At 33.1% G+C, this 13,703-nt stretch overlaps 1 protein-coding gene across 5 annotated transcripts; it reads right to left on the bottom strand.

Moving 5' to 3' along the window:
• Positions 1-1,132: 1,132 nt before the first annotated feature.
• On the bottom strand, positions 1,133-9,127 carry LOC148874364 (phosphatidylinositol/phosphatidylcholine transfer protein SFH13-like). Of its 5 annotated transcripts, XM_088984622.1 has the most exons (16): positions 8,987-9,079; positions 8,832-8,870; positions 8,092-8,196; positions 7,608-7,911; positions 7,239-7,338; positions 6,583-6,849; positions 6,268-6,345; positions 6,051-6,152; positions 5,915-5,964; positions 5,739-5,838; positions 5,518-5,604; positions 5,304-5,417; positions 3,178-3,313; positions 2,574-2,956; positions 2,416-2,490; positions 1,133-1,771 (listed from the first exon to the last, which is right to left on the bottom strand). In XM_088984622.1, exons 3-16 carry the CDS (start codon positions 8,096-8,098, stop codon positions 1,694-1,696), a joined length of 1,881 nt encoding a protein of 626 aa, XP_088840748.1. In that variant the 5' UTR covers positions 8,099-8,196; positions 8,832-8,870; positions 8,987-9,079; the 3' UTR covers positions 1,133-1,693. The 5 variants fall into 5 exon arrangements, with proteins under 5 accessions (XP_088840748.1, XP_088840773.1, XP_088840757.1 ...); XM_088984647.1 differs by lacking the exon at positions 8,832-8,870 and having other exon boundaries at positions 1,133-1,749; positions 5,539-5,604; positions 8,987-9,127; XM_088984631.1 differs by lacking the exon at positions 8,832-8,870 and having other exon boundaries at positions 5,539-5,604; positions 8,987-9,127.
• Positions 9,128-13,703: the final 4,576 nt, after the last annotated feature.

A 13,703-nucleotide genomic window follows, 5' to 3' on the forward strand; every position in this document is an offset into this window, starting at 1 on the left:
TTTAATTTAATCTTGCATTACCGGTTGGAATAAAATGTTTATGGGTTCTAAGTCTTCCGGCACATCATTAAGAGTAAAATTTCTCGAGTGACAATTTGGTCCCCCAAACTTTAAAATGGAACAATTCAATACCCAGACTTTCAAAATGTGACAATCCAGTACCTTTCTTTATCAGCCATTAACTGACATTTGAAAAGTAAAAAATGCCCTAAGAATATCATCTAATTCTCTTTATCAATCATCCAAACATTGAAAATAAAATAGTCCCAAATTTTAAATTCTTCTAAGCAGTCACCAACTTTTTTGAATAGAAGAGGTTAGGATTTGGGACTGTTCAGTTTTTTGTCAATGTTTGGATGGTTGTTAAAGAGAATTAAATGGCATTCGAAGGACATTTTTGACTTTTCAGATGTCACTTAACAGCTGATTCAGATCGATTAACGACAAGTACTGGATTGTCACATTTTGAAAGTTGAGATACTAAATTATTGCATTTTAAAGTTCAGGGACCAAATTGTCACTCAAGCCAAAGTATAAGGTACTAATCGAGAATTTTCCCTAAAACATATAGTTGAATGGAGAGATCAGCCTACATGATGGATTCATTGATCACACTTGATATCATTAGTTATTTTCTCTTGTAAAAGAAGCAACTAAACACAACTTCAATCTGAGAGATGTACATGCACTTAAACTATACAAAATCAACTTTTGTTTCAGCAATAAATATGACTTAAGAAGTGGATCATGACTTTCACATACCTATATGATAGTTCAAAGGGGGTGTCAATTGGACCACATTTACTCAAATCCTATCCATATTCATTGAACCTTTTGGACCGGTCCAAAGGATCAAAGGGTAATTGAGCTGAGCATGCATTTGGGAGGCAAAGAAGGCTATGGTCTTGCTGGTTGGACTTGAAGTGAGAATGTGAAGGAGTTTGTGATGGAAGCACTTTTATCTTTCCTCTTCTAAGAATCATACAAGAACAATTTGGTTATTTTTATCATTTTACCAAGCCTATTAATTTTACACAATTGTTTCTTTGTAGGAATAGTCGAAAAGGTTTCAAATTTGTAATTCTTATAGCTTTGTTTAAACAATTAAACCCTTAAAAATGTGAATAAAAGGTAGGAAAAATACAAGGCCAATTAAAAATTTGAAACATTTGAAATTTCATATTTACATAATTGGATCAATCATCAATCCCATTTAAGATAAATCAACCACTTATCAACTTTAACTTGTCCCGTATCCTTTGGCCCACGGGCCCCATCCGCTAGTATTCAATTGAAATCTGACTCAAATATGAATATAAATGAATCCAATTTGGGTCTACCTTGGATCCGACCCAATCCTTTGCAGCTGCAGCCCGATAAAGAGATCCATGACAAACCCAAATTTTGTAACATCGCTTTATTTACTCGACTTCCATTTTCCCTTTATACTCTTCGTGATTGTGTGAGAGGATGACACGTGTATAACAATCGTACGCCAATTTTTGTTGTCGAGGACTTGAGGTTAAAGTGAGAAACAGAAAAAGAGGTGTCTTGAAGAACTTCATCCAAAGTGCGCCTCAACATTTCATCCACCAAGGGCAGCAACGCCTCAGCCAAAGCATGTTCCCCCTCAAGCACCCAGTCCCTCGAGGCTTGCTTTGTAGGGCATATAAAAGCCAAGAAAGAATTCTCTTCAAAGCACGGTGGTCCTCCTCCAACGTCTCCGAAACTTCAACAGAATATCCGTCGCTGCACAAGACATCATCCACATCTAAAAACCGTACAATTATAAACCTTGAACATATAGAAGAGCCCAAGCCATTATTATTATTATTATCATCATGGTTTTCGAACCATCATTGACCCAGACGGTCAGACCGTTCAAACCAATAACCATCTAGGCATCCGGTTCTGTTTTACCCAAACCCAGTTCCTGGCCAAAAACCATTGAATCAGTCAATGACCCGCTGACCTGGACAGTCGAACCATCGACCTATTCATCGGTTTTGGCCATTGTTTTATTTTTTATTTTGTCAGAATGGGACACCCGTTCAAACCAGATGGTGGAACCATCAATCCAAAAACCGGTGGCCAAAATGGTTGCATTTTCTGGTTATTTCTTAAAACCATTATTATTATTATTATTATTTTGGTAGAAAGAAAAGGGGCTAAATCTCAGTTTCCGTACTAAATTTTTTTGCAACTGACCAATACCAACTTACCCAAGGTATAAGAAAATTGTATTCCACCAGACAATTGAAAACAAAATAGAATAATTGATCTCCAAAATCCATGAAACCATAAGCGGATGATCAGCACTTGGTCTAATATAGCACTTGAACCACATAATTTTGACCTGAATGAGATGTTTCAGCTTAGCAGACCTACATAGACCTACTTGGAAGTTCATCTTACCCGAAATTTAGATTCCCGCATATCCTCCAACAGCTTCACAATCTGTAGTTGCCTCATGCCCATATCATGTAGTACCTGAAACCCAATGCAACATTTAATTAAATGATGATCCAGGAACCAAACACATGGAAATTCAATTTCACTGATAAAAGGCTTACACTTTTTGTCTTCTCAAGGTCAAGTTGAACAGATTTGATCCGATCCGTTGATTCCAAGAGCAATTGCTCCTTATCCAGAGGAATTACCACAGGCTTAGTGCTAAGCTTCTCATATAACATCTCAAGCCTCTGAAGACGTTGTAAACAATGAAGGACGTGGTTTTCTTCCTTTACAGCTTCTGAAGCAGGACAAATTTCTGGATTTGATCCCTCCAATCTGGAAGGTAGAACGTTACCTTGTCTTCTCCCAAGATCAAAGCGTAAAATACGGAACAAGGAAAGTAGTTTGACCATGAAAACTATCAACCCTCCAGCTATGTATCGGAAACTACTATGTTCTACAGTGTTCTCCGTGCTATTTAACCTATTAATGACAGCAGAGCCTGACAAAACAACCAAATTTTAGACAAAGACCACTCACAACATTGATGGAAAGAAACGATACCATTTGAAACTGCTGAAGAATCAGAATATGAATTAGCCACGTTCTGTATAAAAATCATCTCTACTTGTGATTACAATTGCTTTGTAACCAATAAAGGCATGCATAAAAATGCCTTTTTCACATAAACAGAAGGACATATTGTTAAAGAATAGCAAATACCTTCTGCCCTTCGTGACGTCTTACTTGAAGGATTCTCAGAAGGTCTAAATCTTCCTCGGCCATAGTCTATAGCTTTATCAACCACAACAAAATGGTCAGCACAACTGTAATAGGCAGTTCGATCAGATGTCCGACCCTGTAGTGAGCAAAAAAAAAATGAACATCAGGAGCCCGAGGAAAAATTAGGGGACTACTGATAATTGACTTTGCATATCATCTACATTAACTTTTTTCATGGGAATGTCATTAATCCAATGAAGAACGTAGGTCTAAATCATGGCAAGGACTAAACTGTTGGTACATTCATGTGCATTGGTAGGTCAACCTTAAAATTGTATTATAGGGTGGAATGGATATGCTGGAAACCGAAAAACTTAGGGCAACAGAGGCAAAGGAAAACATGTTTATGTTAAAAAGATATAAAATAGTAAAAGTGTTAATGAATGATTAGACATTAAAGGGGGTGGAAGTAATAAGCAAATAATTAGACATCAAATTGTAAAGTTCAAGGAATGATATCTTCTAGCGAAAAAAATCCAACCTTCAACGACATACATATTTCAGGGTATGTTTCCTTAAGAGACACAACATGCCCTTTTTTCTTCAACCTAAACTGACAAGGATCAATTTGAAGGAGATAACAACATTTCCACGTTTTCTTCTTCTTTATGTGATGTTACTAAACCAACATTTTGTTAATTAATTTAATCCTAGTAAATACCAGGGCAAATTATTATTTCACAGTTAGCCATAACTGATACTTAACCTTCTGCCAATACATACATACATACGTATTGATGGATAGATCATTCCCTGCATCTTAATGTACGAGGTGTCAACATACTACTATTGGTATGCCCTCAAGTATAATCAAGAGACTAATTTTCAAGGAGATAGATCATTCCCAAAAAAAATTGCAACCTTCAAGGACATACATATTTTAAGGTACTTTCCCTCAAGAGAGAGAACATTCTCTCTTTTTATATAACCTAAATCGAGAAGGATCATTTTTGAGATAACAACATTTTCTCATTTTCTTTTTCTTTACAAGATGTTACTAAAGCAATGTTTAATTAAACAAATTGATCCTAGTCAGCATCAGGGCAAAATATTATATTCATAATTAACTAAACACTGGTAGTTAACCTTCTGCCAATACACACATACATCATACATATTGATAGATAGATTATTCCCTTCTCACATCTTAATGTACAAGGTGTCAACCAGTGTTTTAAAAGGCATGGGAGGCATGCACCTGGAGGCGCGCCTCCAGGCGAGGCGCCCCCAAAACACCCTGAGGTGCAGGCTAGAGGTGCTGACACCTCTGAGGCGTACGCCTTAGGTGAACTTTTTTCACGAGGCATGCTAGAGGGGTATGCCTCATGCACACCTCATGAGAAGGGAAAGAAAGAGAAGGGAAAGAAAAGGGAAGGGAAGGGAAGGGAAGAAAAGATAAGAAGAAAGAGAAAGGAAAGAAAAAGCCCCTGGACCCCCTTGGCTGGGGGGAAGCAATGCAACCCCCTCTTCAACTAGTGCTATGCATCTTCATTCTTCTTAATATAAAAGATTTTCATTAAAAATAAAGAAAAATTAGATCCTCCTCCCCTTCCTCCCCCTCCTTCCTCTTCATCCCCCTCCTCTTAAGGAGGTTTAGGCCTCCTTGTGTTCGGGAGGCTTATGTCTCTTACGTTCTGAACTACTTCACGCCTCTTACGTTCTGACCGCAATTCCAAACACCCCCTCTCCATTTTTCCTTTGTTTCTTTTTTCCTTTTCTTTCTCCATGTTTTGTATCTTTCATGCTCTCCCCTGTAATATAGCTTCAGTATAATTTCCAATATCAGTTTTCAAGGAGGCCATCAATATAACAAAGTTGACCTTTTCCATTTGTATTTTCCTCAATACCATGAAAGACTAATTCTTAGCCATTAGGATATTAAACAATTTTGCTATTCTTGTTCCTTAGCCATGTGATCTGTGACTCTACACAAATCAAAAGAACTATCATAAGACTCCAAAAGAAATAAGCCAATAGAACCATCAACATGAATGAAGGTTACAATAAGTAATACTGTAAACACACAATTATGAACAACAAACCAAATCAGAGGTTCCATTACTCACTTCTTCATGAACAGGGGTCAATCGTGTAAACCTAGAATTCCCAAGTCCAGTGGGAGAACAAGGATCATCCATATCAGATCCTGATTCAGCTGTAGAAGTATCACTACTTCTTCCCTGATGGCAAAAATAAATAGATGAATAATGTTAAATGGCAACAAAAAATCAACACCATATAGTCCACAGCTTAATGTAAATCTCACAAATATAAACCTGCCTTTGATGGGCATAACTTAACTTTCTGTTCCTCATCAAATATTCCTGTGGCTTGTCTCTCACATGTTGCTTCTGCATTATGTACAAGCTATGAATGGTACAAACCATTAGTGCAACATGTCTTAGATTGTTAATCATATTTTGAACCAAGGTAAAATCTCACCCTATTTGAATTATCCATAATTAGCATAAAATTGTGTAAACAACCTATGATGTCCTTACCTTCATTATTTTAGGGTCATTCCATGGTCCCTTATTAGATCTGAGGCACCCTCCTTCAGCAGAACATGTGCATGAACCGCCCAAGAAATCAGGCAATTGACTGATAGAAGGGAAAAAGAAATTAAAGACATGTTAAATGAAATTAAATAACATAAACTGAATAGACATATACAGACCACGAGTCAATGACTTCCAGAAGTTTACTCATAGTCTTAGGTTCTAGCACCTGCAGATTCGGAGGTTAAATGTACACACATCACATAATGCTAAAGTAAAAGCTCAGACAACTTTTCAAGTCTTATTTTTCTTTACTTGTATCTTTGCAATAGTCTTTGGGTCAACAAATTTCTTTACAGCAAACCAAAGCATCTTGAAGCCTGGACCAGCATTAACAATGAACATCCGATGTAGTGTCTGCATAGAAGAAAGTTGGATAATTGCTAAAAGCCCAAAGAATGTCTACCAAAAATGGATTTATTTTAAACTGAGTTTTGATAAAAAAGTATGTATGTTTCCACAAGTCAAGTACCTCAGGGTAGTAATTCCCATCTATTCTGGCCATCCCAGCTAGGAGGTCTGCTGCGGTCTTGGTGAAATTCTTAATACCCTGCCTCTCAAAATACAACAACCATAGGTTAAAGTGATAAAGTCTGGCATAGAGGTGGACCAAATTGCAGAAATACAAATTAAGCAAATATCATTTGATGCAAATAACTTGGAAAGTTGATATTCTCTTAGAAGTGTAGGAAGATTTTGTATTTGCATCTTGGGAGATGCAGCAGTTACATATATAAACAACCTTCGACATGCAATAAACCGGCTATACATAGAGCTCACAGCATACCAAGCCTTGCACATCCAAAATTGTTGTTGTTGAACCAATATGTTTGTGTGCTGCAATTGAACATGCAGGTAGCTTTTCACGCAAAGTCTTCTCAAACTCTTGTACATGGTACTTCAAATAGCGATCAATTGTGGTTGTGTGTGCTAGCTTATTTGGGTGAGCTTTCCCAAGTCTCTCAATATAGATGGGCCTCCCTTCTTTATCAACTCCATGGTAACCTTGAGGGTAATGTTGCAAAACTTCATCAAGCTCTTCAAAGTTGAAGTCCTTCAATTAGTTCAATATGGCATTATATCAGATGAAATATGCCAATTCAGATGCGGTGCTACCAAAATAACTACAGATCTTCTAAAGCATGATATTAGAACATGATACAATTCATACATAGGATGAATGATACTCAAGTGCAAGAATAAACCAATCCCATCACACTAGGATTCCAACAATTCCATTTAGCTCTAAAAACACATTCTTGTGTGATGAATATGGGATAATTATTCCTCACAGCTACAACGCGGCACCATACAATTGTAAAGGACTTATAAGCCCTTTTTTTTTAAATGATTGGTCCATTAACTCCTAAGTGGTTCAACATCAAAGGAGAAGACTTTGAATGGTGAGTGAAAAAGAGTAAGTGCTTAAGATGATGTCCAGACCTCCAATATGGTTTCTGTTCCATATTCTCTTCTCCATTGAAGCATTTCTTCCCACATTTGGATTGCCTTCTCAATGTTAAATTCCCTTGCTTTCAAGAATCTGTAGCAGCAGTAAGGTAACATATGATTGGAAAGTAAAAAGGCTAAGAAAGGAGATGAAATTAAATATCAACAAACGACTTCATATGCCACAAGTCTACACATTCACAAACACCACACTATGATTAAAAAAATGTTGATGCAGACCTGCTGTATCTCTGACTTTCATTTATAAAGGCATTTGAACCAGGTATTAAAATGTGGATCAATAATCAAACTAGCCAACTGGTTCAAGAAACTATTATATCCACTTTAAAAGAATATACAAACCTTAACAAAGTGTGATAGTCATCATGCCTAGGTGGTAACAAGTCCTTGGATAGGAGTTTTTGACGCAACTCATGGACTGCAGTCTCCTCTCTTGCATCTCGTATATCCTTTATTGAAACAGAAGAAACTCTGTAATCAGATTTTCTCTTTCCTCGTTTTTTAAGAGAATGGGTGAACTTGCTAGAAGCATTTATGGCTTTCTTCTTGAGAGACCCTATTTTTGTGCGGCGCCTCTCATTTTCAGAGTTCTCTACATCGCATCTCCCTTGTTTTATTTCATCATAGGAGTCATGTCCTTCCAGGCCTTCAATATTATGAATCAAAAGGGCAGTGGTTAGACATTTTTTTACGGCAGTACTGTCCGTGCATTATCACTAGTTCGTCAGTACAAGAAATTTCCAAGCAGCCGTTGGAATTTATAATGGTTCTATTTATCAGTGTTTTCATATGGAGATGCGAAAAAAAAAAAAAAAGAAAGACTTACCTGACATTTCCGTTCAATAGAAAAAAAGAAGAAGATGAAATTCAGCCTCAAGCTCTAAAGAAGAAACCAAATTTTACAGCAATCCCATGGAAACCCAAATTGCTTCTACAGCAACAACAACAATAAAAGAGACAAGATAAATCTTCAATTGTAGCTCGTGAAATGCAAATAAAGTAGCTACACATGAAAAATTAGAGAAACGGGATAAAAAGGAAAGAAAAATAAATGAAAACGGATGACCCATCCTTAGATTTGTCCACATCCCTCTAGATAATATTGAAATTCCAATAGAAAAATCATAGAATTGAGAAGTACGTTCTTAGAAACAAATGGTACCTTGAAAAATAAAATGAAAAACGAAAGTGACAATCAACATTTCTAAATTTGTGAATGTCATAAGACAGCCAAGCTTTTTCTTTTTGTTTTTAAATTTCGAAAGTAACACAAATCAGACCTTATGCAATTTAACAAATTGTTCAACGGAACCAAGAAAAAACGGGAAAAACTTTACGCAGAGCTACCATATAGGACATAGACGACGTATGACCAAAAGAATCAACAGAAAAACGAATCCTTCTGAAACAATCCAAGTTAAAAACGGAAAGAAAAAAAAAATGAGAAAAAAAGGCAAAATCTACCAAAGCATTCAAATCATGAAAGCCAAACCGTTGAAAACTTTTACATATTCAACCACTACTCAAATTCATTGAACAATAAATGTCGAGAAACCGGAAACTGACCAAATGTGAAAAGTGCCGGCAAAGGACCGTCCGAAACGCCTACTAAAGATGAAGAAAGAAAAACAGGAACTCAGAAACGTAAGCTCTTCGTGTACGTGATGCATACAATACAACTAAATATGAAGCCCGTATAAAAAACGAGAATCCAAACGTACACTTGGGCAGAGATAGTGGGAGAAGAAGGAGATGATCTGGTTTTCCTTGCATACGCATTCTCTCCTCTCCAATAAATGAGAATGAGAAAACGAAATAAAAAGAAGCCGGAAGGTTCCTGTTCCTCTCCCTCATTCCTTGGCTTTCGCAACCTCTCCGCTGCCTAACTTTAACATCGTATACGTGTCCTTAAAAAATCATTTATTTTACGTTAGAATAAAAATAATAAATATTCTTCGCGATTGAACTGTTTGGTTTTTTTTTGGCAAACGGACGACATCGAACTGGAAATTTACATCAGCTAAACTAATTGGTTCGATTTTGATTTGATATTTTTTGAAAAATTCTGATTATTATCAATAGACCTGGCAATCGGGTTGGATCTACGTATTTCGAGTCGGGTTGTCAATACTGGACCCTAGTCCTAAATGCTCGGGTTGGGATTGACCCATGGGTCAATTCGGCTCATCCCAAAAAATAATTAAATTTTAAGAAAATAAAGAAAATTTACATAAAAATGTCAAAATTAAAAGAATTAACCTTAAAATTCCAGATATAAAATAAAAACTTGAACATTTAACAATTTAAAGAGTAAAACATAAAAAATAAAGACTAAATAATAAAAATTAAATAGTGAAAACTTCTAACAATGCATAAATAATCCCAATTAGACTTCACAATTGGGTCAATGGGTTGACCCATGACCCAACCCAACCCAACTCAGTTTTTTTCAGGTTGGGTCGGGTCGGGTCATTTTCACATTCGGGGATACTAAATAGGAGACCCTAACCCTATTTTTTCGGGTTGGGTTTGCAGGTAGGGTCAACTTTTTGCCAAGTCTAATTATCATTACTTTCTGCCTAGTGTCGCTTAGTTTTCCGAAATTTAAAATGTGATAATTTAAGTATTTAATTTTCAAAATGTGTGAATTCGTTATTTGTAGTTAATTAATTGTTATTTGGCTGTTACGTAGCATTTGAAAATATACAAATGTCTTTGGAGTATTATCTAATTTTTTATCAACTATCTAAACATTGATAAAAAAAATGAATAATATTAAAGTCCTTGTCTCTCTACTCAAGAAAATTAGGGTTGTATCTTTTTTTTTTTTTTTGCAAGAAATTAGGGTCATATCTTGGTGGATATTATGGTGACTCCAACTTTCTTGAATAGAATATGCAGGGATTTGGGATTATTCATTTTTTTGTCAACATTTGGATAGTTGATAAAGAAAATTAGATGACAATCCAAAGATATTTGTGTCCTTTTAAATGCCACTTAACAACTAGTTTACGATGCGTATTGGATAAATACATTTTGAAAGTTTGAGTATGAATTATTGCATTTTTCCATATATATATATATATTATATTTATGTATATGATATATATTTTATATTATATATATAGGGAAGTTGTCTAAAACTCACCACAACTTTTCAACATTTCTCTTAAACTCACCATAACTTTTCAAAATGTTTAAAACTCACCATGTAAGTAAATTTTTATTTTCTAAAACTCACATTCCGTTAGTGCACCATTAATGCTTCTTAATAGAAGTGTCCATGTCAGCATAAATAACAACTTTCATGACCAAATTACCCTTGAATGGTGAATTAGAGAAAAATGATATTTTTCAGTTTTCAATTTTCTTGCTTTTTTTATTTTTAATGTTTTTATAATCTCTATTTCTTATATTTTTTTATTTTCTACAATCTATAAATTTTTGATGTTTTTTCTACAATTTTTATTTAATAGTTAATTGAACCAAATAATCGATTAATCGACCGGCTTCAATTCAATTTCCGTTATCCGTTTTTTCAATTGAGCTGTTCTAAATATTAATTAAAAATAAACGAGAAAAGATTAAAATAATCGTTTCGGCAATTAAACCAAAGCCAAAGACCAAGGGGATCTGGATCGCCGAGTCACGTTATAAACTATGGCCAGTAAATTAAGGGAATATGTTCATGTTTTATTAAGAATAATTTTTTTGGTGGAGAATAAATTAAGAATAAATAGGAAATGGAATTTGAGATGACTTACCTACTTGGCCTTTTTGGTTTCGTTCAGACTTTGTCTCGTTGGTTGATGATAGAATTACGGTTAAGGAACCAAATTTAGCTCACTTTTCGATATACTAAATTCACATCCTCTAGAAAATTTTCTGTATTAGAACAATAGCCCTGGCACGTCAGCTTTTCCTTCTCTATTTTATTTCTACTGTTGTTTTAGGGTGAACAAGAAAAATTGAGAAATCGAAAAACCGAATCGAATTGATGAGATACGAACCGAAAATTCCGGTTATCAGATTTGATTGTTTCAGCTTCAGTTCATTAATTGAACTGATTATATATATATATATATATATATATATATATATATATATATATTATATATATATAAATATATAATATATTATTTATTATTTATAATATAATATTTTATATGTATTTCTAATTTTTTATTATATATTTATTTATAATATATTTATAAAAGTAAAAAACCTGAAAAACTGATGGATTGAACTGGTGGTTAATCAAATCGATTAATTTCAGTTCAGTTTCAGTTACCGGTTTTCCAAAAGCCAGTACTATCGGTTTGGTTTGAAATTTAGGCCTACAGTTTGGTGTGAGCACCCCTACTATTGTTTGGGGAGCAGTTTGGGCGTGCCCAACTCAAGCCCAGATAAATTCAGCCCACAATTTTGTATGGATTGGGCTTGGATTTTCGGTCTTTGAGTTGGGCCTAACCCAAAAGTTTGGGCTTTTTTTACTCAGATTTAATCCTTAGATAGCCCCATACATATATAAACACATATGCATACATGCATGTATATATATAAAGCTTTTAAAATTTTCTTTATTAAAAAATTGAAGCGGAATCGAATTAAATCTAAATCCAAACAAAATCTTCTTTATTTAAAAAATATAACTCTATTTTGATTTCAATTCATGATGAACAAATAGAGTAGGAAATGACATTAAATTTCATTTCTCATTAAAGGACATGAACTAACTTCAGAAATTAAGTTTTTGCCTATTGGGTTGTCCCTATCCTCTCGTTTTGAACATGTTGAAAATTTCAAGTTATGAATTGTATTTATAAAATTATTTTTCTTGATCCATTGAAGTTGACATAAGTTTTGAACTTCAAGTGGTTGTCACATTGGATTTAATTATTGGTTCAGTTTAACATACTATCTACTTTACAATAAACAATGAAAATTATCATTAAGTTAACAGTAATTGTTTAAACTTAAGCGTAAAGATCTATGGTTAATTTACTCTTATTTAACAGTGATTTTCTGAATTACTTATGTAATTAATTCTCATTTCTATGTTATTGAAAATTATCAGAAAATTACTATTATTTAGAATATTGTTTTTTCATTTTTCTTTATTTATAACTAATTATTGAAGATTAATGGAAAACATCAATAATTTACTGTCATTTTCCTTTAATTATCTAAAAGTAAATTATTAGAAATTATTGAAAATTATAAGAAATTAATATCAGTATATTATTGGTATTACAGTAATTAATTATTGCTAACAAATTTTCTTTGTTCATTACGATTAATTAAATTATTGCTTTCACTATTCATAAATTAGCAATAATAAAATAAAAATAATTATTGTTTTTCTCTTTGACTTATCGAACATTGAGTTCATATTAGTAATTATTATGAATTCCCAAAAATTAGTAATTATAGGAATTAATAAAATTCCTCAAAAAATATAAGACTTAAACAAAGTTAAAGCAAAAGAAGTTTATTGGACACTATTAATAAATTATTTATTGTTTTCATTATTAATAAATTAGCAATAATGAAACAGCAACAATTATTGCTTTTTTCTTTGACTTATTTAACATATAGTTCATATTAGTAATTATTATGAATTTTCAAAATTAGTAATTATAGGACTTAATAAAATTCCTCAAGAAAATATAATACATAATAAAGGGAATAGAAATAAGTAGTAATTCAAATTATGTTTTTGCCCTCATAATAAAAAGAGATTAAATGTAATGCCATTTTCTTTGAATTATTTACCGGTAAATTATCAGTTATTAATGAAATTACCAAAAAAATCAGTAAATTTTTGCTATTATCAGTAATTACCGGAGACATTAAATAATTTGTTTTTATTTTCATTGAATTATGTATTGGTAAATTATCAATAATTGTTGATTATTGTCAAAAAAATCATCAATAAATTGTTAATATTTATCAGTAATTATCAGAAATAAAGTGTAGCTATTCAAAATTACAAAAAATTACCACTAGCTTTTAATTTACCGGGAAAATAACAAATTACTAGAAATTACCAGTAATTTTCAATTTATCAAGAAAATTTAAAAGTTACTAAAGATTACCAGAAATTGTCAGAAATTAGCAAAAATTATCAGTAATTACCATAAATTATTTGTCATTGTTAGTAGTTGTTAATTTATTTTTGTTTTCCTTGAATTATTTATTGGTATATTATCAATAATTATTGAAAATTACCAAAAATTATCAATAAGTTTTTAATAATACCAGTAATTACCAGAAATTAAGTGTAGCTATTCAAAATTACCAAATTTTAATTTAGTGGGAATATAACAAAATAATTTTCAATATACTAGAAATTTCCAACAATTATTAGAACATTTTCCCATTCAAATTTTGCTCCAAAATCTTGTTCCCGTTTTTACAAAATTTTCAACTTTTTAT

Source organism: Nelumbo lutea, chromosome 1, assembly GCF_056320005.1.
Source record: "Nelumbo lutea isolate HS-2025 chromosome 1, American lotus-T2T, whole genome shotgun sequence".
Classification (NCBI taxonomy): domain Eukaryota; kingdom Viridiplantae; phylum Streptophyta; class Magnoliopsida; order Proteales; family Nelumbonaceae; genus Nelumbo; species Nelumbo lutea.